General features: G+C 41.9%; 1 protein-coding gene across 4 annotated transcripts in view; it reads right to left on the bottom strand.

Annotated features, from left to right (window-relative positions):
* Window positions 1-805: 805 nt before the first annotated feature.
* Window positions 806-23,952, bottom strand: part of oxsr1b (oxidative stress responsive kinase 1b) — a 48,788-nt gene continuing 25,641 nt past the window's right edge. Inside the window, exons 4-19 of one of the 4 annotated variants that reach the window (XM_069667296.1) lie at window positions 23,045-23,186; window positions 14,855-14,910; window positions 14,495-14,604; window positions 14,067-14,168; window positions 12,840-12,973; window positions 12,641-12,689; window positions 10,982-11,047; window positions 10,785-10,907; window positions 10,548-10,625; window positions 7,046-7,081; window positions 5,952-6,134; window positions 5,817-5,872; window positions 5,580-5,632; window positions 5,370-5,438; window positions 5,122-5,186; window positions 806-3,965 (exon numbers count right to left, since the gene is read on the bottom strand). In XM_069667296.1, the coding sequence (XP_069523397.1) occupies window positions 3,891-3,965; window positions 5,122-5,186; window positions 5,370-5,438; window positions 5,580-5,632; window positions 5,817-5,872; window positions 5,952-6,134; window positions 7,046-7,081; window positions 10,548-10,625; window positions 10,785-10,907; window positions 10,982-11,047; window positions 12,641-12,689; window positions 12,840-12,973; window positions 14,067-14,168; window positions 14,495-14,604; window positions 14,855-14,910; window positions 23,045-23,186 (1,397 nt within the window). In that variant the 3' untranslated portion in view covers window positions 806-3,890. The remainder of the gene's footprint in view (window positions 3,966-5,121; window positions 5,187-5,369; window positions 5,439-5,579; window positions 5,633-5,816; window positions 5,873-5,951; window positions 6,135-7,045; window positions 7,082-10,547; window positions 10,626-10,784; window positions 10,908-10,981; window positions 11,048-12,640; window positions 12,690-12,839; window positions 12,974-14,066; window positions 14,169-14,494; window positions 14,605-14,854; window positions 14,911-23,044; window positions 23,187-23,952) is intronic. The other 3 variants (XM_069667297.1, XM_069667298.1, XM_069667299.1) reach the window with 3 other exon arrangements.

The raw sequence follows: 23,952 nt of genomic DNA, 5'->3' as shown, positions 1-23,952 counted from the left end.
TTATCATGCTGATTTACGTCCAAGTGTTCATTTTTCTGACAAGTTAATTTTTTAATTAGTTATCTGATGCTGTAAAAAGGATGATTGACAGCTCTGTTGACAAATACGGCTCCTGCAGCCGATCTGTTCCGAATTAGCAGAGAAGAAGTCGTTGAAGTTTCCATATCTTGAACGTTTGCTCCAGACCAACACAATAAGCTGTTCTGCTGTTAAACACGGCGAGGCGCAGGATCTTTGCCGTTTTTTCCGGTAAGTTAAGTGTGCGTTTTTGTTAGCGGAAGTGGCTACAGTGGCTCCACCCGCCGATCTCTACAGCGCCGCTTTGGCTCCAAATGACGTCACCATCGCAAGATGGCAGCGCCCGTAATGCTGGCTATTTTGGCATCATTTTTATACAATGAGAGCAGATGGAGACGCGTCGTCCATCTATATATACAGTCATTGATATTTGAGACTCAGTCGCTCTAAAGTCCTTCAACTTTCTAAGCGCTTTACTCCATATTTAATGCTAATTTAGTGTCTATAAAAATAGACGTCAGGACTTTCCCTGAGTAAATGGGCTGTAAAATGACATCTGAAGTCACGCCTGAAGATAACGAGGACAATAAACATGAGGGAGAGATAGCAGAGGAACAAATCATTCCTTTGCAAACTGTAAAACACCTTGAACATATGCAACACTACAGTATATTAGAAGAGCAAAGACAGTATATGAAGTCAAACATTCATTTGCAGGTGTTAACATTTATGTATTTAAAGGACCAACTTTCTAGAAATGTACATAAAAGACTTGGTGCGAGGAGTCGTCTGATATGCTCATTCTTTATTGATTAAAAATAATCAAGAGAAACATGCTTTGAACTCCAAAACGATCAAAAATAGAGCAAATGAAAGAATGAAGTGAAGAGAACTGAAAACAGGTGGAGAAATATTGTACAGCCTTGATGAGTTATTGCCTGGACAAAAGTGTTTGTCTGCCGGTCATCTGTTCAGTTGCTACAGCTTTGTTAGACTACATGTAAGCAGGACAGGAAGAGACGGCTGGAGAAAGGATGAGAACAAAGCCATTGGATCTTCAACTCCGTTAGAAGCAGGGCTCAATCTACGCAACACGCACACACACATACACACATTCTCTCAAGGCTCAAAAAAACGTATCCTGTCCTCGTCCGCTGTCAGCTGCAGACTGAACCAGGAAAATGGCACGAAACACTAACATTGGGTTGCTGACTCTGTCGCGAACACACCTGTATGTGTTTATTTCAGGTATGTCGACGAGAAACAAGAACTACATTTTAAAGACACTGAAAATCTGAATCAAAACCTCCACGTTTATGTCGAAAAAAAAAATACACTTGGTCAATTTCAATTTAAGGCTAGCGTAAAATTTAACAAGTCAAAATACAAAGATTTCCTTTAAACATTTTCTCTGCAAGCAAAGAATTCATTCATGTTCATTCAATATGGCATCTGGAGGGTTATGACATTATCCCCGACTTAAACAGTGAAACCTTGCTGGCGTTTCAGATCAGACAGTTAAACGAACCTCCGACTGCCAGGTGCACATTCATTATCAAACCATGACTAATGCACGATCGAGTATCGAGGGTTGAGAGGATGTAACATTTGTAATCGTTCAAAATGTCTACAATCATATATGAGCTTCTTCACTGGATGTTAAATGTTAATTTTAGCCGTTTAAAATAAAAGCGATAAAGCAGCTGCGTGACTTCAGTATGACGTGGGTTAAAAGAAGTTCTGTAAACAGCCTCCGCTTGGAAGAGTCGGAGACAATTTTTTTTACTCGGCTCAAAATTTGGTGAAATTTAAGGTGGACAGGCTTTAAGCGGTGCACCGATACAGCTGTGGCTCCACAGTCAAATAAAACTTTTCAAAGGCAAAAAGTGAAAAGCTTTATGAGGTTAAGGTAAATAAGAGTCGTAGATGACACAATATGTTCTGCAAAATAAGAGAATTCAAAGCCAAATTCTTCCTTCACGCAACAGCTACAGTCCACAATCGTGTCATAGGACAGAAAAAAGGCCAAGAGTGAAACACCAAGTATAAAAACAAATCAAAGCCAAATGTTATTATTTACACATTAGAGGTTAAATCAAGTACTTATGTTTCAACCACATAAACAAAAATGCACTTAAGTTTTTTAAGAATTTGAGAGACTCTTTAACAGACACAAACTGATACCAACAGACACTTCTCATACAGCACGAGTGGTTTCAGCTGCTGCTGAACTTTTTACTTACTTTAAAATTTAAACGTACAAGACCTCAGGCCAGCGTTGTTTATAAAAGGAGCAGATTGGTTGGATTTCATTCTACATCAAGTTTGAGTTTGGCTAGCACAATGGTAACCTCAAACATCAGGTTAATTAAAACTGTAAGGGCCTGTGTCCACTAACAGCGACAAAGAAAGAAGGGGCGGGGCTTATGATATCAACTTTGTCCACAACAGCGGTGGAGGAGAATCTAATCCTTTTGTTTTTTAGAGGCAACAATTTCCCGGTGACATGATTCCTTTACATTAGTTTAAGTTTTCTTTATTCAATTTCCTTGAAAAAAGAAAATATGAAGCATAAAGCATAAATTTAAAACAGACTTTTCGGTCACTACCAAGGGAAGCGGAATGCAGCCGGACAACTTTCGTAACCTAGCAACAGCAATAGTGAGACGCACTCAGACTGAAATCGAGGTCATGGGCGCTGCCAGCGCAACAAAAAAACGCAGTGAGTGGACTGCGTTAATAATAATAACTGTATACTATGGTCAATATTAGATTGTAGTTCTTTTCCTAAATTATTAAAGTTATATAATTAGGTAAAAAAATCTGACAATATTCATCGTTTTTCTTATTGTCGACAAATACCACGACCAAAAAGACAATGTTGGTGTATGAAAAGTGGTAGTTTTGTTCCACTCTGTGCTATAAACATCCATTATGGCCCCAAAATGCCCACAGTAACTGTAGTTCATTGTAGTAAATCCCATGTACACCATCATGCTACTGACAATACTCTAGGATACCAAATGTGTATTAATCCGCAGCTGAAAATAGTCCCAAAAAATGTACTTGTTTGAGTAACATTTGATGTAAACCACAGGGACCTGCTGTTATATTGTTTTACATGCATATTTAATTGTGTGCATTTATAAAAAAATAATATATTTGATCCATTTTAATGTATGTTTATTATAAAATAATATATTTGTGACCCATCTGAACATGCGCTGACAGTGCAGGGGAGTAACAAAGTAAAGACAAATGTACTGACATGCTGTGGTTTTTATGTCTTTTCATAGCGTTTGTTGACGATAAGAAAAAGGGTCTATAATTTTGATCCGACTTGACTTAATAAGCGTCGTCTTGTCTCCTCTCAAAGTTAGTAAAAAGTATGAGCAACTGAAACCACATATGTACGCTTCAGATAACATAATGCTCCATATGGTAACTGGGGACTTCCCCAAAACGTGCATTCAGTAGTTCTGATGAATATAAGGCATTGTTACATTTATCAGGATTCAAGGGCGTTAGTTCAGATTGTGCAAATGCATCACATATTAGAGAGAAACAGATATGATAACAGAACGAGGGAGACCGGAAGGGTAAATGAAAACAGTTTGTTGTTGATACTTGCATCCTTCTACATGTACGCTGTAAACTTCTTTTAATGGATTCTTATACTGTGCGCTCTGATACTTCAGCCGACCAACGATTCAAAGAGGCTGCGTTGAATGATCCTATGGGTGACAAAACGGTACTGTTTTCTTTGGCAGTAGTGGTTTCTTTACAGCCATAGAAAGAAAATATGCAATAAACTATTTTTTTTTTATTTTCACATTTTTTAGGCAAGTCACGGTCCCAGGTAGAACAACAGTTTAACTAATGCTGAGCTGAGCAAAGCCCATCAGTTTGACGTCATCTGGAATTTCAGATCCCTCTATTCCAGAAGCCTGCGGAAAGAAATAAGTAGAAAAAGTAGTGAGCAAAAATTACGTTGAGTGACATTTTACAATATGTTCATTACATTAAAGTTTGAAGTAAAACAATAAGTGCCATTTTTCCAAATCTAACTAATTAAGCATTATCATACAAGAGGGAGTGCTGATATTCAGTACAACAGCACGACCTTGAGTGTGATACTGCTTTTGTTCAACAGTTCTACAAATAGATGTTTGTAAAATGAATTAAGCAACACAAGATTATTAATTATGGTTAATTTAATTATTCATTTGGCTCTAGACAAATCTAGTACCACAAATTGACCACGTCGGCCATATTTTCTTGAAAAACAATTGTGACTTAAAGGAGAAGTTCTCCCCTAGAAAAAGCAGCTGTCAGTCAAAGCTGGTGTTCTCTGTAATCGATAGAAGCACTAATATTTGAAATTGGCGCCATAGCTGTGGAGAAAGTTGTACTAACAGCTCGTGGTTTCGCCCATTCTACATTCCTACAACACCCAGCGTGCATTGCCCCCCTGCCTCTGAAAGAAGCGACCCAGCGAGAGAGCTGGAGTGAAATACTTCCGTTTTCGCTGCAGGCAACGGCTCAGAGCGGTACAGAATCTGAAATACGGCGAGAATATACCGGTGGATCGTCTAAAAAGTCTTCAGGTCTGCAGTCTACATTTCAAACCTGACGATTTTAAACGAGACATGACATCAGAGGCGGGCGTCCTAGATTGAGGAAGTGTAGTTTAGCGAGCTCCCTGGCCTCCGCCAGATGACACGTTTTACGTAGTCTGGCGGAGGTTTTCCAGGGCCCGTCGGATAAGCGGATAGCGTCCTCCAAAGGCACAGAGCAAAATTGTATTTTTTTAAAACCATAATGGCATTAGCTCCCCTTAATAGCATGATAGGACTGAGTCTGAAAATCAGAGATTTGGGAACTTTTGCATTTCAACCCCGAAAATATCTTGTTATGTGCCTAGCTCCTACAGCTAATAGATCATATAAAAAGAAAAGTTCCAAAGATGTTTTGCTTCATTTAGATTTAACAAAACTACAACCCCAATAAATGCATATCAGTGATTTTTCAAACAGCTATTACTGTTTAATAGTGTTAAGGTTAGATAAAAAAAACAGCTGGAAATGAAGGTGTTAAACTCACCAGTTTGAAAGTGACATTTTTATTGGCTTGAGGTTCATCAACTATTTTCTGCAAATTTGCAGCAACTGAAAAGAAAGACAATATTTCAGTCCAACGCAAATCAAACAAGAATGTCTGCGTGTTGAAATTTGAGACAATGGGAGTGCAAACATTTACACACTTTAAGCACTTGAATCCACAGATTATTTTGACTCTTCTAAGGAGAAATAATATGTGTGTAACAGCAGAGGAATGTTTTCATCACCAACCTATTACTAAGTCTCTCCCGTCCACCAGGCCTGCTGACACCAGCTCCTGCGACACTCCATCTGCTGTGTCTGCAAAATCCCAGCAGAGGAGTTTGTCAAATCGTCCGTTTCTCTTACTGATTACACAAAATGAGGCTTCTGCAGCCAAGACCGGCTACACTCAGGCCTTTTATTAAAAATAACCATAAAAAGGTTTGAAACTCCACTCACCTCTCCCTGGCATGAATTCAAAGCGGATATCATTAAGCTCCTTCTTTGAATTTCTGAGGAGGTGAATGAAAGAGATCAGAGGGGTTACGTTTGTATAAATCTTATGACATATTCCACTTCACTGCAAAAGCAAATATAGTACGATTAGATTTCCATTCAACCACTTTCAAACTCACGACTTATATTCCAGATTTTACGGTAAATAGAAATGGTAGAACTGGTAATAGGGACACCTACCTTAACCTTAATACCAAACTAATGGGAGCCTTAACATCCCCATGGGCAACTGGAGCCTGTCAAAACACAGATGAAGTTTTAAAAGACGCTATATCATAAAATGTTTAATGAAAAAACAACATGATGCTGTCTGACCTGTGTGGGAGCAGCAGCAGCAGCAGTGGGTGCGCCTGGTGCCGGAGATGCAGCCTGGGCAGTGGATTGAGTGTTGACTGGTGTGGGCTGCAGGGGAACCTGGCCTACAGCCTGAGGTAGTTCTGCCGGAGCTGCGGCCGCCGGCTGGTGTTGACTACTTAAAGGCTCAGGAGTCTGGAAAACCTGAAACAGGTCATTACATGCAGCTCATCCCTGTTTGCACACGTTAGCATCTAACACAGACTGTATAAAAAGATGGACGACATGACAGCTCCCTAAAAGTGAAGCCAAACCCTCTCTATCGCCCCCTGCTGACTGGCTGCAGTCATAAAGCCAGCCTCCTCCATGTTAACAGATGGGACATGAGTCAAACTATAAAATCAGAATACACGCCAAATACATTTTTCCCAAACATGGTTTCTGTCATTATAGTTAGTTCTTATCATGCTGATTTGTGTCCTAGTGTTTATTTTTCGGAGAGGTTTAGTTTTAATTAGTTATTTGATGCAGTAAAAAGGATGATTGACAGCTCTGTTGACAAATACGGCTCCTGCAGCCAATCAGTTCCTGATAAGCAGGGCAGAGGAGGAAACATAACAATCACTACAGTCATTGAAGTGTGTGTTTTGGTTAGCGGAGGTGGCTACGGTGGCTCCACCAGCCGATCTCTACTGCGTAGCTCTAGAGCAGCGCCTGTCTTGGGGGCTATTTTGGCATCAATTTCGTACAAAGACAGCCAATGGAGACGCGTCGTCCTTCTTTATATACACAATAAAATATTTGTTAATAATTGTTGCATGTCTGATACAATTGTAACACCTTTGGCTTGAGATAAGAGGCAGGTTGTATAACCTCTGGCAGTCTCCAGTCTTTCACATAATCATTACACTCATCAACTAAAGTTGTACCGTAGTTTGATGAAATAATCTTAACTCAAGGTCCACTTCCTCAAGCCAGTACAATTAAAACTGCATTACTTCACTTTTACAGCCAACATACAGCACTTACTATTACATGACCTGAAAGCTTTAAATTGTAACTATCGAGAATTCAACAAGCACGTAAGAGTGTAAAGAAAAACTTTTTAATCTCACCTCTGAATTCTGAGATCCTTCCTTCACTCTTGGTGACTGTTAGAAACAGACAGTTGAAGATAAGAGGACATGTCTATGATGGCTTTAGCAACAACAGCACGCATGGATGCAAAGAACACACAGAAAGCGAGAGAGGTAAACAGGTTAAAACGGCTCACTCGTTTACTTTAGCTTATATCTCCTTTACCTGATATTATCAGTGGGGAAGGAGTTAATAAATGCTTATAATGCTTTGGCCACACTCCATTTAATGGTGCGGAAATCACTGATCGATATGAAAGTATTAATTAAGATAAGACAGTAGAGATTTCTCATAGCAGGTCAGATAACGTTTTATCTGTGATTTTATGAGGCTATTTTATATATAAGTGCAAATCAATATCAAGGCTTGATTTATGGGATTAACAGGAAGTACTGTGAATTTTCCAGTATTCAATTAAATAGATTAGCTGAGATAAATCAATCAATAAGGCATATATCATGAGCTAAAACTGATGATCATGTACAGTAGGTGTAAGCCACCTCCCCTAGTTGAGTTGTAAACGAGTGAAAATGCATTTTGTTCAACAGCAGCTTTTTGTTTTAGATTTGAAAAGCAGAAAGATGCAAAAAAGTGATTATAAAAATCAAGGTGGATGTCACACAGTTAGACGGTCACACTGTCAATCTGCAACTGAATAAGTAAAGGCATACAAAGTACCAAAGAACGTAGAGTCACACAGACTCGCAGGCTCAAATGAAGACAAACTGACGTGATGTGGAGTCTGCTGCCTCGTTCAAAGCAACTGCATGTTTCGGCAGTTATTAAGGAGACTGTATTAGCTGATATAGCACAGGTACTCAGCAGGCTCCAGAGCTTAACAACATGTATATATTTTTTTGGAGGATGAAGAAAACATGCCTGGCTTGATTAACTGTTCAGTTCATGGCTGTTCAGTTTGCCTCAAGGAGCCAGTCAAGCAGCATTAGGCCCGGTGTCCACATAGCGCCTTCTTCTGAGCGCCAGTGTCTTTTTTCAATTGTTCCCAATGAGGACAGAGCGTATGCAACCTCTTTTTTCAATTGTTCCCAATGAGGACAGAGCGTATGCAACCTCTTTCTTAAATTGTTCCCAAAGATTACAGAGCGTATGCAACCTCTTTTTTTAATTGTTCCCAATGAGGACAGAGCGTATGCAACCTCTTTTTTTCAATTGTTCCCAATGAGGCAGAGCGTATGCAACCTCTTTCTTAAATTGTTCCCAAAGATTACAGAGCGTATGCAACCTCTTTTTTTAATTGTTCCCAATGAGGACAGAGCGTATGCAACCTCTTTTTTCAATTGTTCCCAATGAGGACAGATCGTATGCAACGTCTTTTTTCAATTGTTCCCAATGAGGACAGAGCGTATGCAACGTCTTTTTTCAATTGTTCCCAATGAGGCAGAGCGTATGCAACGTCTTTTTTAAATTGTTCCCAATGAGGACAGAGCGTATGCAACCTCTTTTTTCAATTGTTCCCAATGAGGACAGAGCGTATGCAACGTCTTTTTTCAATTGTTCCCAAAGATTACAGAGCGTATGCAACGTCTTTTTTCAATTGTTCCCAAAGATTACAGAGCGTATGCAACCTCTTTTTTTAATTGTTCCCAATGAGGACAGAGCGTATGCAACCTCTTTCTTAAATTGTTCCCAAAGATTACAGAGCGTATGCAACCTCTTTTTTTAATTGTTCCCAATGAGGACAGACCGTATGCAACGTCTTTTTTCAATTGTTCCCAATGAGGACAGAGCGTATGCAACCTCTTTTTTCAAATGTTCCCAATGAGGACAGAGCGTATGCAACGTCTTTTTTCAATTGTTCCCAATGAGGACAGAGCGTATGCAACGTCTTTTTTCAATTGTACCCAATGAGGACAGAGCGTATGCAACGTCTTTTTTCAATTGTACCCAATGAGGACAGAGCGTATGCGGGCGCATGCAGCTGCCTTGAGAAAAAGCGCTGCTCCGCCTCTTTTGTGCGGCTCCGAGTGCTTCGAGTTGAAAATCTCTGAACTTTTCAGAAAGGCGCTGGTGTCGTCACCGCCGCTTTTTTCAGGCAACCAATCAGATGGGGCGCCACTTGTCACCCTGGTTACCACCAAACATGGAGGAGCAACTTGTTTTGGCTGGTCTACCTGGAGCTGTACATGACAAACAAACAGTATCACAATAGAGACCGAAAAGCCCATTTGTGGGAGCAGATCAGCCAGACACTAAATGTTGCTAACAAGGGTTATACTTTTATGCACGCTGTTAGCTCGTTGTTAGCTGAGTATTAAGTTAAACTTATTGTTGTCATAGAAACAAAACCCACATGCAGTGATTTTTCTCTCCCTGCACAAACGGCCCTCAGCGCCCTGCCAGCGCAGTTCAGCACTCAGCATCCTCCACGCAGAAACACCCTCACCATCAGTTGTTTGTTGTCGCTGCGCTCGACCTCACCGACCAATCAGAATCAAGAAGGGGCAGGACTTACGATACCAACTAATTTGTTTTTATGTTTACTTTGTTAAATGTCCTTAACTAAAAGCAAATATTAAGCACACAGAGCAACAGACAGTCACTACCAAGGGAAGCAGTGCTGCGGTGAGACAGCTTTCATAACCTAGCAACAGTAAACGCCGATGAGAAGCGCTCTGAAAAGTGGACACAGGCCCTAAAACAGCTGAGATTTTGTACAATTATTATTTCTCGATTCATTAATGTCGTGATTCAGTAATTTGCCTTGGATTGATTAAATGTGATTTGGTCAGTATAAATAAAAATTGAATTAGAAAGAGAAAAGGAAATACAGATGGCTTCCAGGAACGCAACTCTCATGTCTTTGGTTAAAGGAGACTCTCTTAAAGCATCTTTTTATACTCATAGCAAGACTTTTATATTCATTAACACTTCTTAACTAATCAAAGTAATATCTGCAAATTTGCAAGTCTCTAATTTTTGAGAAATAACTATGAAAGACGTATTTATGTGATGTGCATAACTAGTTACAATTTCTACTATATTCTAGTAAACATTCCTCACTGTACAAACTAACAGGTCCTCAAACAGTGAACTCCTCCCTGCATGTGATCTACAGCATGCACAGATTCATGCTCATAAATGTTGTTTACTTTTTCTTTCAATAAACCAATCGTCAATCTGGTAATTATAGTGCTCTTCTGATAGGTTGGTGTAAAGTTATATAAGGCTAAAAAAAACTCTTATCTTCACTGGAAGATAAGAGCTTGTCTGAGTGCCGATCTATTCTGATAGCCTCTAAAGTGCTTACTGAACTGAAAGTCAAGATGACGCCTGATAATCTGGTTCTACATGAGTGAAAAGATAAACTTAAGTGTCTGTGCACGTTGTCCACATGCTCTTCCAAATGTTTACTCTAAAAACAAAGCTTCCTACAGGGTCACGCGCTCCCTAGCTAACGTTCACAGAGAGTCCTTCCTTGTTAGGGGAATGCCATCTGTATTGTGTCGACAAGTGAACAACCCTGGACGCAGGCAGCTCGAGTGGGAGGGAGAAGCGCACTTGTCGCCTGGTGGCGCCAACAGGCTTCACCTGCTGCTCCTTGGCCGTCAGACAGAACACACACACAAACACGGGAGACTCAGTGGAGAGACAACGGACAGACATGCTAAAGCACAGACATGATAATGTTTTTAAAAGACGAGACGTGAAGTAACGAAAGTGTGCGCGTGAGGAGAACAAGCTGTCGTTTTATCTCACCCTTAAGGCAGCAACAGCTAATTTGCCTTCTTCGCTTTCTTCGTCTAGCTCATCGTCGCTCCACTCCCACTCGCCGTCCTCTGTTTTATGCAGCCGACCGCTGGAGCCTGGCACTCTGCGTACCTAACAACACAGACACACAGTTCAGCTCATCTTCTTAAAGCACAAAGTGTACATTAAAAGCTTTGTCTTCTTACCTTTTTCGACCTCTCTGTTATTGTGGGCGCCCTCTGAAGTAACTTCTCATGTAAATACTCGTGGGTCTGTTGAAAGGAGAAGAAAAGAAATGGCTGTCACTCAAAATTCGTCGTTTAAACTTTTACTCGGATTAGCTCAGCCTTGTTTTGCAACAGCGAGTTGCAGGCTACATGCAGGTTAACTGGACCTCTCTCAGGTCATCTAAACAAGGGCTCCCGGCTGAGCTTGCGGATGTGTGCTCGATTAAAAAAAAAGTCTTTGTTGCGCTTTTATTTTGAAGGACAGGGGTTTCCTTTGACGTGCATGCAGTAGTAGTGTAGTTTATTCAAACTTCATGTATGCGCTGAGCGACAGTTACATTCTTGATGAGGCCTTTGAGTTTATTCTGTTGCAAAAAGGCGGCTAACTGAATGATTTGTAGAGAGAATTATTTCTTCTTTTGCACTGCTGGTCATTTTTCTTTACTCTTATACCGTTGTGTTTTGTGATGTTGACATACTGTGATGTTTCGTTCCATCTCAGGTCCAAAGATTTTAATTCAATAAATTTGTCATTAAAGAGTAACTGCACACTTAAACATGTTTTTTGAGCTGCAATCTAAATTATATTGCTGTACTGTGATGAAATGCATCAATGCTGGTGTTAATATTGACAATTCTTACCAACTTTATAAAAATCTGCATTTTATGGGTTGGAAAACGTTCAAACACGCCATCTACGGTTTTGAATCAGCCCTGGACCTTGCCAGCCGATGGCGACGTAGAGGTGACCGTGTGGGACAAAGCTACGTCATAAAATTTATATTAAAAACAAATGTTCACGCCTGTCAATCAGAGGTGGGCGGTCTTTTCACAATTCTTTCCTGTCTTGAAGTAAAATAAGGCTGGTTAGAAAACGTGCTTTTTAAATTAAAGCTTTAAGAACTTGAAACCAAACGTTCCTATAGTGTTCCTTGATTCTAATACCAAAATGTCCTAATTGGAAGGGAAATAAACGGATCAACAGGCGGTTTTAGGTAACGAATCGGACAAATTAGCAGATTTCATTAACAGAAGGCAAATCACTGACTCTATGCTTGTTTGACAGCTGTTTAAATCCCTCCTGCAGGCTCACACAGACCCAAAGCCAGCTCTTTATACCAGAGGTGCATCTGTCCTGAAACAATAACAAAGCCTGCCCTCTGCTGTACAAACAGAGTACTGCAGCTCGCTCTGATCATGTCCTGCAAACCAACCAGGTTGTATCTGGGCGTGTGACACGCTGAGCCAGCACTTTTGTTGTTCTAGCTGCTATAGCACCGGGCAGTTAGACTGCTTGTGCCTGCCTTTGTTACAAACAGCTCTGCATGGTCAATAACAAGAGGAATGGCCTCAAAGTACCCTGACTCACACAAGGGAGGGAGACATTATTGGTAAATGTCCCTTCTTTTTCTTACATTAAATCCTCTTTCAATCACTTTAAAACTTCTCGAGCTATGAAAACATTTTAATTACAGTCAGAGAGGTCAGCTTCATTTTAAACTGGGGCCCATTAGATCCGATCACTTCTGTAGGCTCAGGCCTTTACTCATCAACCAGCTCGACTGCTGAAACGGGGATGATGCTGACTCATTGTGTGGCTGATTTAGTCTCAGACACAGAGGGAGCTCGAGCACCTACCTTTGCTTTCTGAAAGAATTTATGCTTCAACAACTCGGAGGATGTGGGCCTGAAAAACAGCAGAGTGAACGTGGATGAGTTCTGTTCATGTGAGCTGTTACGTCGTGCAGCATAGGTTCACTAAATCAGTCCCTTTAATGATCCATGACTGCACATGTCGCATGCTTTTTTTGTATAATGTGTTGTATTACTTTTTCACCTTTTCTCTGGGTCCTTCTGTAGACACATGGAGAGCATCTTCCTGAAGGATTTGCCGTATTTCTTTACCATCTCCTTGTCTGTGATGCCAGTTTCCAGGGCTGGGGGGTCATTCTGCAGCGTCAGCATCAAGACCTGAAGACAAGGCAAGACATGTTTAATCAAAAGAACTTCAAAACAAGTCACAGGAAGTGACTTTACATTTGTTCTGTGACATTAAAGACCAGCTCCAGTTATGTTTTAAAACAAATTCCTCAACCTGCATAGTCCCCGCCCACAACGTGCTACGTTTCACCTTTCATAAAATTACAGCCAAAAACAACACACGTCTCTGCCATCATTTAGTGGCAATTTGTTGAAAGCTAGCTTGAAATGTAGTAATTAGTAGTAGTAATGTTTTCAGTAGTGAGTTTGCAAAAATCACGATGACGGTCCGAAGTGGTTGCCATAGGTTACACATAATGATATGCATAGCGTCACCCCATTACCTGGATTGGCTCCTTAGGTTTGTGACATCTCAAACCTGCCAATCTGAAAACGTGTTGTTCAGCCTGTCCTTGGTACACTGCAGTTTAAAAGCAGACAGGCCCAGCCATGGAGATGACTGCTGATGTTGTCCCCGATATGTCTTGTTGCACATGAAGAACACCACAGGGAGATGAAACACTTTAGCTTTCACAGGAGGGGGTCTTTAAACTGACTTTTCATTTTGTTCTCTTGGGCGCCACCTATTGACGATATACGGTAATAGTATGAGAACACTTCCCAATTTACTCTTCAACTCTTTGCCTGTAACAAGACTGTTTGCCTTCATCAGAGCGTCGAATTTGTTTCTTTTTCTTTGGATTTTCACTTATTGTTGAAGTTGTATCTGTAGTCATCCATCTTTTCTTTGTTTGTTCAGCCATAGTAGATTACTGTTTACTCGCAACACTCGCATAGACCGGAAAAGCAGCCGCTTAGCTCCGCCTACCCTCTCTGGCAGACCAACCACTGCTGGGTGATGGAAAACGCGTCACTAATTGGGCGCCGCTTGTGATTTTTTTCCGTGAATGTCGCCACAGACACCCAGTCTGTGATACTGCAAATGCAAAGGCTTTCATCAGTAGCTCCATCACCATTGTATTACCTCATTCGGCGATAGATAGTGACTTAACAGACATTTATTTTCAAGAAAATCTTCAAGACATATTTTTAGGAAGGTGAAATTGCTCCGGGATGCCCTCACCTTCATTGGTGGGTATTTGTGATAAGGTGCCGCCCCTGTGGCGAGCTCAATGGCTGTGATCCCAAAACTCCAAATGTCTGCTTTGAAATCGTAACCCCTGACCTGCAGAGACAGAATCAGATATTATTAACTTTTTACTTCATCTTGTAGAAATGTTAAATTCACACATAAAAAACACAGTGTCCTTGAGAAAATGGGTCCTTCCTCAGAGTAGACAGCATAATGCTGAAAAGGTTATTCGGAGGAGGATGGGTTCATTTTCAGCATATCAAGTAATCTGCAAGTTTCATATGGTCTGTTAGTTCTTAGTCATAGTAGATGATGAGCTCTGGCTACAGGCTTAGATTTACTAATAACTTCACCAAAAAAATAAGAGCAAATGACTGCTTTGTGACCTTTTTGGCAGATAAATAAGAAAGTTAACCAACCTGCTCCATGACCTCTGGTGCCATCCAGCACGGCGTTCCCACAAACGTCTTGCGCACTTTATTTCGAGTGATGTCACCACCTGTGGCTAGAAAGGCACTGACGCCAAAGTCTGAAGGAAGAGGAAGAGAAAAAATAAAAGTAAAAAAACACACAAAGGACCCAATGTAGTCAGTCAATAACAGCTTTATTCATTTCTTTGGCCCCGAGTCTGTGAGTATAAACACGCTGAGATATAGAAGCAGAGTTTGCGGTCTAACAGGGTTAAATCCTGTTACATCACAACACAACGACTTCTTCACACATAATCTGGATCACCAGTGACAGGTGGTGAAAAGCGGCGTTGCCTTGTGGCAAAATACCTGCAATTTGCACTGAGCCGTCGTCCCCGAGGAGGATGTTTCCAGCCTTAAGATCCCTGGGAACGACAAGACACGAATTTGTGCATTATTGGATTTACTTGTCACACAGAGCTGTCAAAGATAAAGTGGAAAAAACAGCCAAGATAAAGAATAAAACTTAATAAGTCAGAATAACAACAGGCTTCTTTCTTTAAAGCTCGGGATCTCATTTTTACCAGATAGCTTGTAAAAAAAACGTGATTTTATTCATCTCGGTGCAATAAATAGTCCTAAAAAGCTTTCAAGTTTAGACTCGATATGCACCACACACAGGCTGTACTTTAATTTGTTCATCCTCGTCCAGCCTCCCCTGGTGGTGATAAGACGATTCAGCAGGGAGAGCTGTCTGACTGCCTGTCTGCCTCGGCTCGCCCCACCGAAAGAATACTGCCAACTCACCAGCCAGACAGAGTTGTCATAGCAACAGACTTTAAGAGATAAAGTCAAGGGTTCAAGTGACAAAGTAAGGATGGCGGCAAGGACAAAATTCAGCTTCCAGGAAGTCAGTTTGAAGAGAATAACTGGAGAACATTACCACTTTTAGAAGAGCGCACAAATGACCAGGAATCAGGTGTTTAAACTGTGCTGACAGACAGAGCGATAAATCAAAAGAGATGCAGTCTCATTGCTGAGCAGTTCCTCTTGCTGCCAGACGGGGGCAGTAGAGTAAAGAGCTTGCAGCTCCACCTGAAAGCTAAACGCTGCTGGATCCTTCCAGCAAACAAATAGTTCTCAATGAATGTAAAAATAGACCGGCCTTTTGAGTACTGCTTGGGAGATGACACAGCTTCCAAGAAAGATATTTATTGAGGACATAATTCAACACATTTGGATTATAAACAAGTATTAAATAGCAGAAACGCAGGGGGCAAAGCTGCAGAGATATAAGCATGCTTATAACTTGAAATGCATGCTGAAACCTTCCCTACAAAATCGATAACCTGTTCTCTTCCTGAGGCCCCACATTTTGTCGCAAAAAAAAGTAGCCAGTTCGGCCCGAGCGCCCCTTCTCCTGTAGCAGTTTAATCTTTACAAGCAGCCCAACAAGACACACAATGAGCTGAAGGCTGACTTTTACACTCTTTAGCCTCTATGGAGTTTACAAGTCACAGTTAAGATCCTCCACAGTTAAAGATTCTTTTTCAGAGCGCTCCAGTAAAATCACACAACAGATTTGGTAGTGACAAGAGGCAGGGAGTGGCAGACAGTGAACCACAGAGGAGGAATGCAGCATGTGTGACATATTAGGACCAATTGGCTGACAGCAAAGACGGGGGATTCCCAGAGACGGACCAAATAAAACCATCCAGAGGAAGAGCAGGATACTACACAGGAAAGGGCATTAGCTCCATCCTCTTCTAAAGCTGTGTGTTTTCAGTTACGAGCTCAGGCAGAAAGAGCGGGCCGTGTACTACATGTTATAAAACTTTGATGTGCACTTGTGTCTAGACGGGCTCAATTATGTAACCGTCACACTCGGGATGCAGATGAAAGCAGACATGACAGCTTTCGCTAGTGGCTTCCAAAGAGCATCGCCGTAAGACCTGCCGTCTGAGCTCCGCGGCTCTCCGTCTCTTCGCTGCCCTGACATAACAGCTAGGTGACACCAGGTCACGGTATCTTCCAGTTCCCTGCACTCACTACTTCAGCCTAATCAAAGAACATGCTCATCCTCTACCTAGAGTGTAAGTGCATTCAACCGGGATGATTTACAGTCTGGTAATGTGAGATGTTGCTTTTTAAGGATTGGAGGGGAGGTGCAGGGTTTGACCACCTGAGGCTGAAAGGCAAGTCTGGGAGGATCCCAAAATACTTTTCCTGGTTTACACAACCGCTGGCCCTCCCTCAGTGGGTCCAATCATGTCTTCTACTGCTTCAGATTCAGGGTTTAGAACTGGGCTAATATTGTGCTGTGAGTATTGCGGGTTCAGGCTGGGTCAACACACCGCAAGGCCTTTAAAAAAGACTGTAGGACTGACTTCTGCTTCTACACCCAGATGACACCAGGAAGTTGACCAATGGTGAACCAAAAATAATCCACCCCAATGAAGAAATTAAACCGAACGACCTGAATTATTTTGGACGGCCAAAGTCATAGACAGTCATTTAGAGCGTACAGCCATGCTAGCAGCTCTGTGAGGCTGTACTTAGATACAGCTTTTTGCTAAGTGCTAACATGGGTATGCTAACATGCTAACAATTAAGTGATTACATCCTGATTTGCAGTAGGTATAATTGTTACTGTTGTTTATCATTGATAATAGGGATGCACGATATTATCGGTACAGTATCTGCAGATTATGGGTTTGATATTCTGTCGCTTTTTTCCGCCGATAAAACAACGCTTTAATTCTGCGTAAATGCTTGAAGCTTGATGTAATGCTACAACATTAACTCGGCGCGAGTGTGCGTGCGCACTGCGTGCACCACGCCTTCACCAAGCGTGAAAAAGGGTGCAAGATGTCTGTGGTATGTCAGGTTTTCAAAGTTTCTGAAATGGACAGCAAGGTTGATTTCATTTTATGTATTTGTTCTGTGCAACAGGTAAAATTTGCACTAGTTGTGGCTTTTGAGAGGATTGTCTCAGGGAGAGCATCATCCAAGCCTATCTAGTTTTATTTGAAAGAAAATGTTACATACAAATAAATATGGCATTTTGTACATAACAAAGTTTAAGTACTTTTCTTATATTGCCCAGTGAATGTGTACGTTTTAAACAGCATTGTATTATGTTATTTCTGTATCTGCCAGTGGGCCACTACAGTGAGAGTAGGCATGATATCAGTTCCACGACAGGGGAGACTTGATGCTCTCTACAATTAGGTAGAAAAAAAACATGTGCCTAATATATCGGTATCGAAATCGGCAAAAATGGTTTGAATTTATCGGCATATCTGCCACAAATCCAATATCGCGCATCCCTAATTGATTAGCATGTTAGCTTTGTTTAGGTGTTTAATCCAAAACTTTTGACCAATTTATGACAATATTTTTATGAGGACACAAGATGACAAAGTCAGGCAGCCAAAAAGATATTTTAGCTGGTCGTAAAGAAGGCCATGAATGTGTGATCCAAATGTCATGGCTATGAATGAAGTAGTTCAGACATTCAATACAGAACCACAGCCGAATGATGGCACAGGACAAAAGTCAGGGCATTACCAGAGGCAGTAGGATTAGGGCCAAAGGACGGTGTTTTCTTTCGGTGGCAGCGCGTATTTCTACATAAAACCAACGCAGTTCAGTGTTTTCAGGCGCTCCGCGTCCTCAACGTTCGTCAACAGCTGTTTTTTGGTCGCTGTGCTCTCATCGCTCTCAGTTGAAAATAGTTTTGGAACATTTGGAACGCCGCCGCGCTTGTCAATGTCACTTCTCCCTCACCGACCAATCAAAATCAAGAAGGGGCGGGACTTCTGATATCAACTTTGTCAACAACAATGCCGGAGGAGAAGCTACTCCTTTCGTTTTACGAGGGTACAATTTCCAGGTGTAGAGCTGCTGCTGATGCCAGGACATGACACGACATGAATAATAGCAAATTTTACACATAGAGAGCAAATTAAAACAGAGTTAATGGTCAACACCAAGGGAAGCGACAACTTTCGTAACCTAGTAAACAACTTTCGTAACCGAGCAGACAACTTTCGTAACCTAGCAACAGTGAGAAACGCCCTCAAATTGAGGTTGTGGCAAAAAAAACGCTGTTGATGGACACAGGCCCTTAATCTCCTGGGTACCTTGAATGACTGTTAAAAACCTTTGGTGCCAATCAATCGAATGGATGTAGAGATATTTCCCAGGATGAGCGACAACCTGTTGATGACCCTGGTTCATATTCAGGACACCATGAATATCTGCACCATTCATGGCAATCCATCCAGTATCAAAGTGATTGAATAACAGCTAGCACGGCTTATAATCAAGATGAACTTGAAATTGACAAGTCAATATTTATTGAAGTTGTTAAATGTATGTTTATATTGGTGACTGTGAGTTTTTGTTTCACGCGATGCCAAGACGAGTTTTATGTTAAGTAAGATCTTAAAGCGAAACTCATTTAACTGCCGCAGATATTTCACAACTCGCTCCCTTTGTTTGTCTCTGTTCCGTCATCAGCTTCCTCAAATTTACAACTGATCTCTGAGAAATAAGACCTGAGCACTATTTTTAGATGGCCGTCTAATTCAATATGCTCCGCGTTGACAAAAGCCGACCCATGACGCAGCATCATTCACGACGAGCGATCAAGGATTTCTAACTCATTCAAGAACCGCGGAGGCTACGGTTCACTGCAGCAGACTGTAACGCTCTGAGAAAAAAAGGCTGCAGTATGCAGACAGTCATTAACATTCACAGGAGAGGAAGAGGAGGAGGAGGGAGGAGGAGGTGGTGACACAATGCACCATGCAAGTTCAAAGAAATACTGTAGCCGAGCGGAAAAAGCAAACCTGGAGTTAGAGCCCTGACTCCTACAAGTCATCCAGAATATGAGGATAGTAGGTGGGTACTAACTGTATTTTTATGCCTTCTTCTAAGTGTTAAAGCACGTTAAAGCCTATAAAAACACATGGCAGAAACTACACGGTGTTATGCAAGCAAGAAATATTGAAAACTTAACAAGATTTGTGTGGTCTCTTCATATTTATGTCCGGCTGAAATCATAGCCAGGTGGGAACAGCCGCGGTATAAACCTGTCAAGAAGATTTATCAGTCTCATCTGGCAGCCCTGCACCTTGCAGCTCCGTCGGGTCACCTCCTGTGACATCACATCCTGGTGCCAGGCTCACAGTGCCCCTAACAGGGCTGTAAAAGATGCTTTACGAGACGCCTTGTTGGTCCCCTTTGGACATGAAATACCTCCCGTCTTTTGACCGTGCCCCTTTTGCCCACGAAAATATCTTTGCTGTTCAGTTTTCCAAATCAATTTTTATGTCTTATGTTGTCTGTTTTCCTTTTTATCCACAGCGAGAGACAGCCTGCTCCTAAAGGTGGCATAAAAATACAGCCATTACCAGATCATTACTAAGCCACATACAGAGTAATTTAGGCAGCACCCTCCAATGAGCTTCCCACAACAGTTACATCATCGCCGTCTAGGGGGCTTTCCGATAATTACCTTTGAGCCGATTTTTCTAACACTCAACTAGCGTGTGTTGCTTCTCTCTGATGTCTACCTGCTGCTCAAGTTAGAGAACAAGTGTCACCTTTGAATCAGCGGCTCTCCGAGCTGCTGTGAATGTGGAGGTGGAGCACTTCGCCGTCTTGTGGTAAATGTCTCTGGTTGAGGCCACACAGCCCCCCGACCGCAACACTCTAATTGCTTTTTCTGCCGTCCCGAGCTGGGATGGAACATATCATGTGACGCTCTCATCGAAGCCCTCACCCCATCGACTCTCTCCGTCACCCCTGCCCCCGAGGCTCCGACTCATATGATCCGGCTTACACGCACGGCCATAAGCGCACGTTTACATCAGCAGACAGCGATCAAATGACCGCGGCCTCTCCGCTCTCAGCATGTCAGTGATTTCCAGAGCTGGGGGTAAGTCCGCGCATTTTCTTTTGCAGCAGTCGAACCTCAGAGCCAGGGGCGGACAGTGCTGATGAATGAATGATCTATTAATGAATCCCTGATGTCTCCTTAGACCCGGCGCAGAGTACTCAGGAAAAACATTTCCCTCTCTCCGGCTTTGACCGATAACCCTGTCACACTGTGCTGAAAGTGGATACTTAAATGCTGCAGCAGAGGTGCACCGCGGTGGATTTCCCTTTTAATTAACACAGTAATTTAAACAGTGTCTGCACTAATTCCTTACAACCTAACCTATACTTTCTATAGGATAAAGTACTTTTCGAACCAGCTGGTTAATGAGCCAGTGCCTCGTCCTCATCTCTGAATACAAAGTCCTTCTTCCAGCGCCATGGTCAAAGCCTTCGATCCAGCCTCTCATTGGCATTCTACTACGAAAGCTGCTGAGCACTTAACCAAGCCGCAAAGCAATGCATTATTTACACATGTAGCCTGTCCTCGGCTGAATGTGTGCTAGTGGGAGAGAACAGGAGACGTATAAAAAAGTGAGTAATGAATATTAAAAACAGAGTAGGTGGTGTGAGGACTTCCACAGTCACTGTGTGGACCGGGGTCATTGGAACAGCTTAAGTGCAGGGCCTTAGCCGGGTCTTGAACCGGCTTAGACGAGAGCTTTCAGGATCAGATTTCCTGCGGCACGCCAAATCTGCCATTGACACATTCCACCGATGCATATTCATACAGCTACTTAAAGATTAGCAGAGAGGAAGTGGCCGTCTACTTATGGATTTCTTAAGAGGTTTTCAAACCTTAAATATTTGAAAAGCCGATGATTTGAATCAGAAGTCAAGAAGGCCCCGAGATGACCGTTTTTTGCACACGGAGCAATGCAGGAGCGAACCCTTCATAGTTCATCATTCACAAGGTGTTTTACAGGAAGTCAAATTATACGGAGGTCTCCTACTCTTCAAAACAAATGGACCCAGGGATTGAAAACCAAGTGGCAACCTCTGGTGTTGAAAAATAAAGCCAATGAGGAAGTGCAAAAAACTGCAGTTCCTCAAGTGGCCACTTGAGGCTTCAGAAAACAAGAAATAACATTACAGCAGATGGGAAAATGACTGTTTTACAGCAGTAATAAACATGTTTACAGACTGGTACAAAAAACGGTTTGGTTATAAATAGCTAATTTAACTGTTCAGGATAACTGTACGGGGGGTGAATGTTTTTATAACACACCTGTTTTAATTATATTAAGCCTTAAATTATGGGGCGTGGTCACTTGACAGTGACAGGTGGATCCTGCTGGCAGACACAGTCACTGACTTAACTTGAACTTAACTTCACCCGTTTGTGTTGTTGGAGCCTTTTGGGGATTTTTTCATTCAGAAATCAGACAAATAATCTGTTTCTGTGGGACTTATGGAACTTTCTGGCCGTGCAAGAAGTCTGAGCTCCAGCTTTTCCGCGAGTTGAATTCTACAATCATTGTATTGATATATTTTTGGCACTAAGTAGCAGGTAAACTGTGCTCGCCACACCTCGCTTGTTAGCTTGTTCAGTGTTTATCAAACATGTACAGCGGACCGTAGTGATCAGAACATTGGTTACTTTACGGTCTGTGTTGTTCACTTGGCGTTATCTCACCACCACAAACAGAATCTCCTCTGTGAGAAGTTTAACTCGCTCATTCAGCAGCTAATAGAGCGGCCTCAGACACAGACGACACAGCGTTTGCCAACCTCTCGCTCCTCTCCAGCATCACCCTCTCATCCAAATATGGTCACTTGGCAACAGAAAACCAACCTGGCAGCGGCCATGTTTTGGCTTCATTTACGCAGCCGAGAAACCAGTGGGTGACGTCACGGTGGCTACGTCAATTATTTATACAGTCTACAGTCTTATACACTCTGTATTGAAAAAGGCGAATTTGAAATTCTGAGCATGTCTTAATTATTTAATTCATAACCGTACTTTAGCTGTAAGCTGTAAACACATCAATTCTGCTTCTTCTTCTGGAACATTTGTGGCACTCCCATCGGGGGAAGTTTACTGCCTCGCCTCCACACCGATCCCGATGACACCCCTGACCTTTAGCAGTGAAAGTGGCTGTCTGAAAAATGCCATTTCCCTGGTACAGTCATCTGTCTGGCGTCATTAAGAAAACCAATCGCTTCCAAGCTTTCAACTTTGCAATAGTGATGCTATTAGTCAGCCTAATGTATAAAATGAGACAGTTATGCTAATAAGTACACAGCTGAACCCACTGATAGTCGGTATGGATGAAGGATGAAGTATTCATGTGATGTAAAACCATCTGTTCTAAAGTGGGAACCTAAAAAACTATCTGATTTACTGTCCTCACAAAAAGTGGCAACACAAACAGACGCACAAAGACACCACTATAAAAACTTTATGTATGTGTCTACAAGGTGAGGGACATAATATAAGTATGACACCTTTTAGGGGAGCAACAAACAGGACGGACTCAGGGACAGAGGTACACATTTTGGCACCATAAACCCTCAAGGTGAGCTCTAATAAAGCCTCCGCGCTAAGTTGTAATGAAAGTCCCGTGTCAGCTTTATTACAGCACCAGAGTGGAGGGCCGTGCGTCTCGTTACCTGTGGATCTGCCCGTTCTTGTGCAGGTACTCCAGGCCCTCCAGCACGTCTTTCAAAACCGTGGCTATGCTGGCCTCGTCCAGGACGCCCGTCTTGTGTTCGCCCCGTGAGATGATGTGCTTGATCACGTCCAGAACGGAGCCTGGGGAACAAAAAAAGGACAACGGTTGGTATAAAGAGCTTACAATGACATGCCTCATTTTTCTATGATGAAAACTACATTGTCAATGTCAGAGAGAAATGAAAGCTATCCCAGGCTTTAGAAACGTCTGGGTAAACAAATCGTCTCATGTCTGGCCTGAACTGATGATCGGGCTTCTGCGTGAATGGGAAAGTCACCTCAGGCGAGCTTAAATCATTTGTTAAGCCTTCTCTAAACTCAAACTTATTTAGGAAAACACACACTTCCTGGTGGATTGGCCGGCTATCAGTCAGGATAATTTGTTTATAATGTAATGCTGTTTGGATAAATTTGACTGTGGTTGCAGACGAGACCTTTTTTTCCAGTTCCAGTATGATGGATTTTATTGAGGGAACAAAAACAAATGATTTAGCTGTGAAGAAAAGATCCTCTGAGCATAAACATCACCATGACCTTTGAATTTAGCCATGCCAAAACAAAGCAGAGAGGAATCTAAACAATAATTAGCATGCATTCTTTAAAGGGTAAATCCGCTCTTCCTTGTTGGAGCTATAATTTTAAGAAAGTAATGTAAGATTGTACAAACACAGTCGTCTGTCTCGGCGGATAAACAGCTGCGAGCCTTGAATTTATGACAGACTTTTTTGGTTCATTGACTTTAAATTAGATTTGACTTTGGGGGCTCGCAGGGTTTTTTAGTGCTTGAGGTTTTTCATCCAAATGAGTTTCATTTGGATGTTGAGCTCACAGCTGGCAATCAGAAGAA

The sequence above is a fragment of the Semicossyphus pulcher genome, unplaced genomic scaffold (assembly GCF_022749685.1).
Source record: "Semicossyphus pulcher isolate SPU_LCO1_2020_fin unplaced genomic scaffold, fSemPul1.0.p SCAF_18, whole genome shotgun sequence".
Taxonomy (NCBI): Eukaryota; Metazoa; Chordata; class Actinopteri; order Labriformes; family Labridae; genus Semicossyphus; species Semicossyphus pulcher.
Note: the sequence above shows the minus strand (reverse complement) of the source record. Positions and strands in the feature narration are given on the sequence as shown.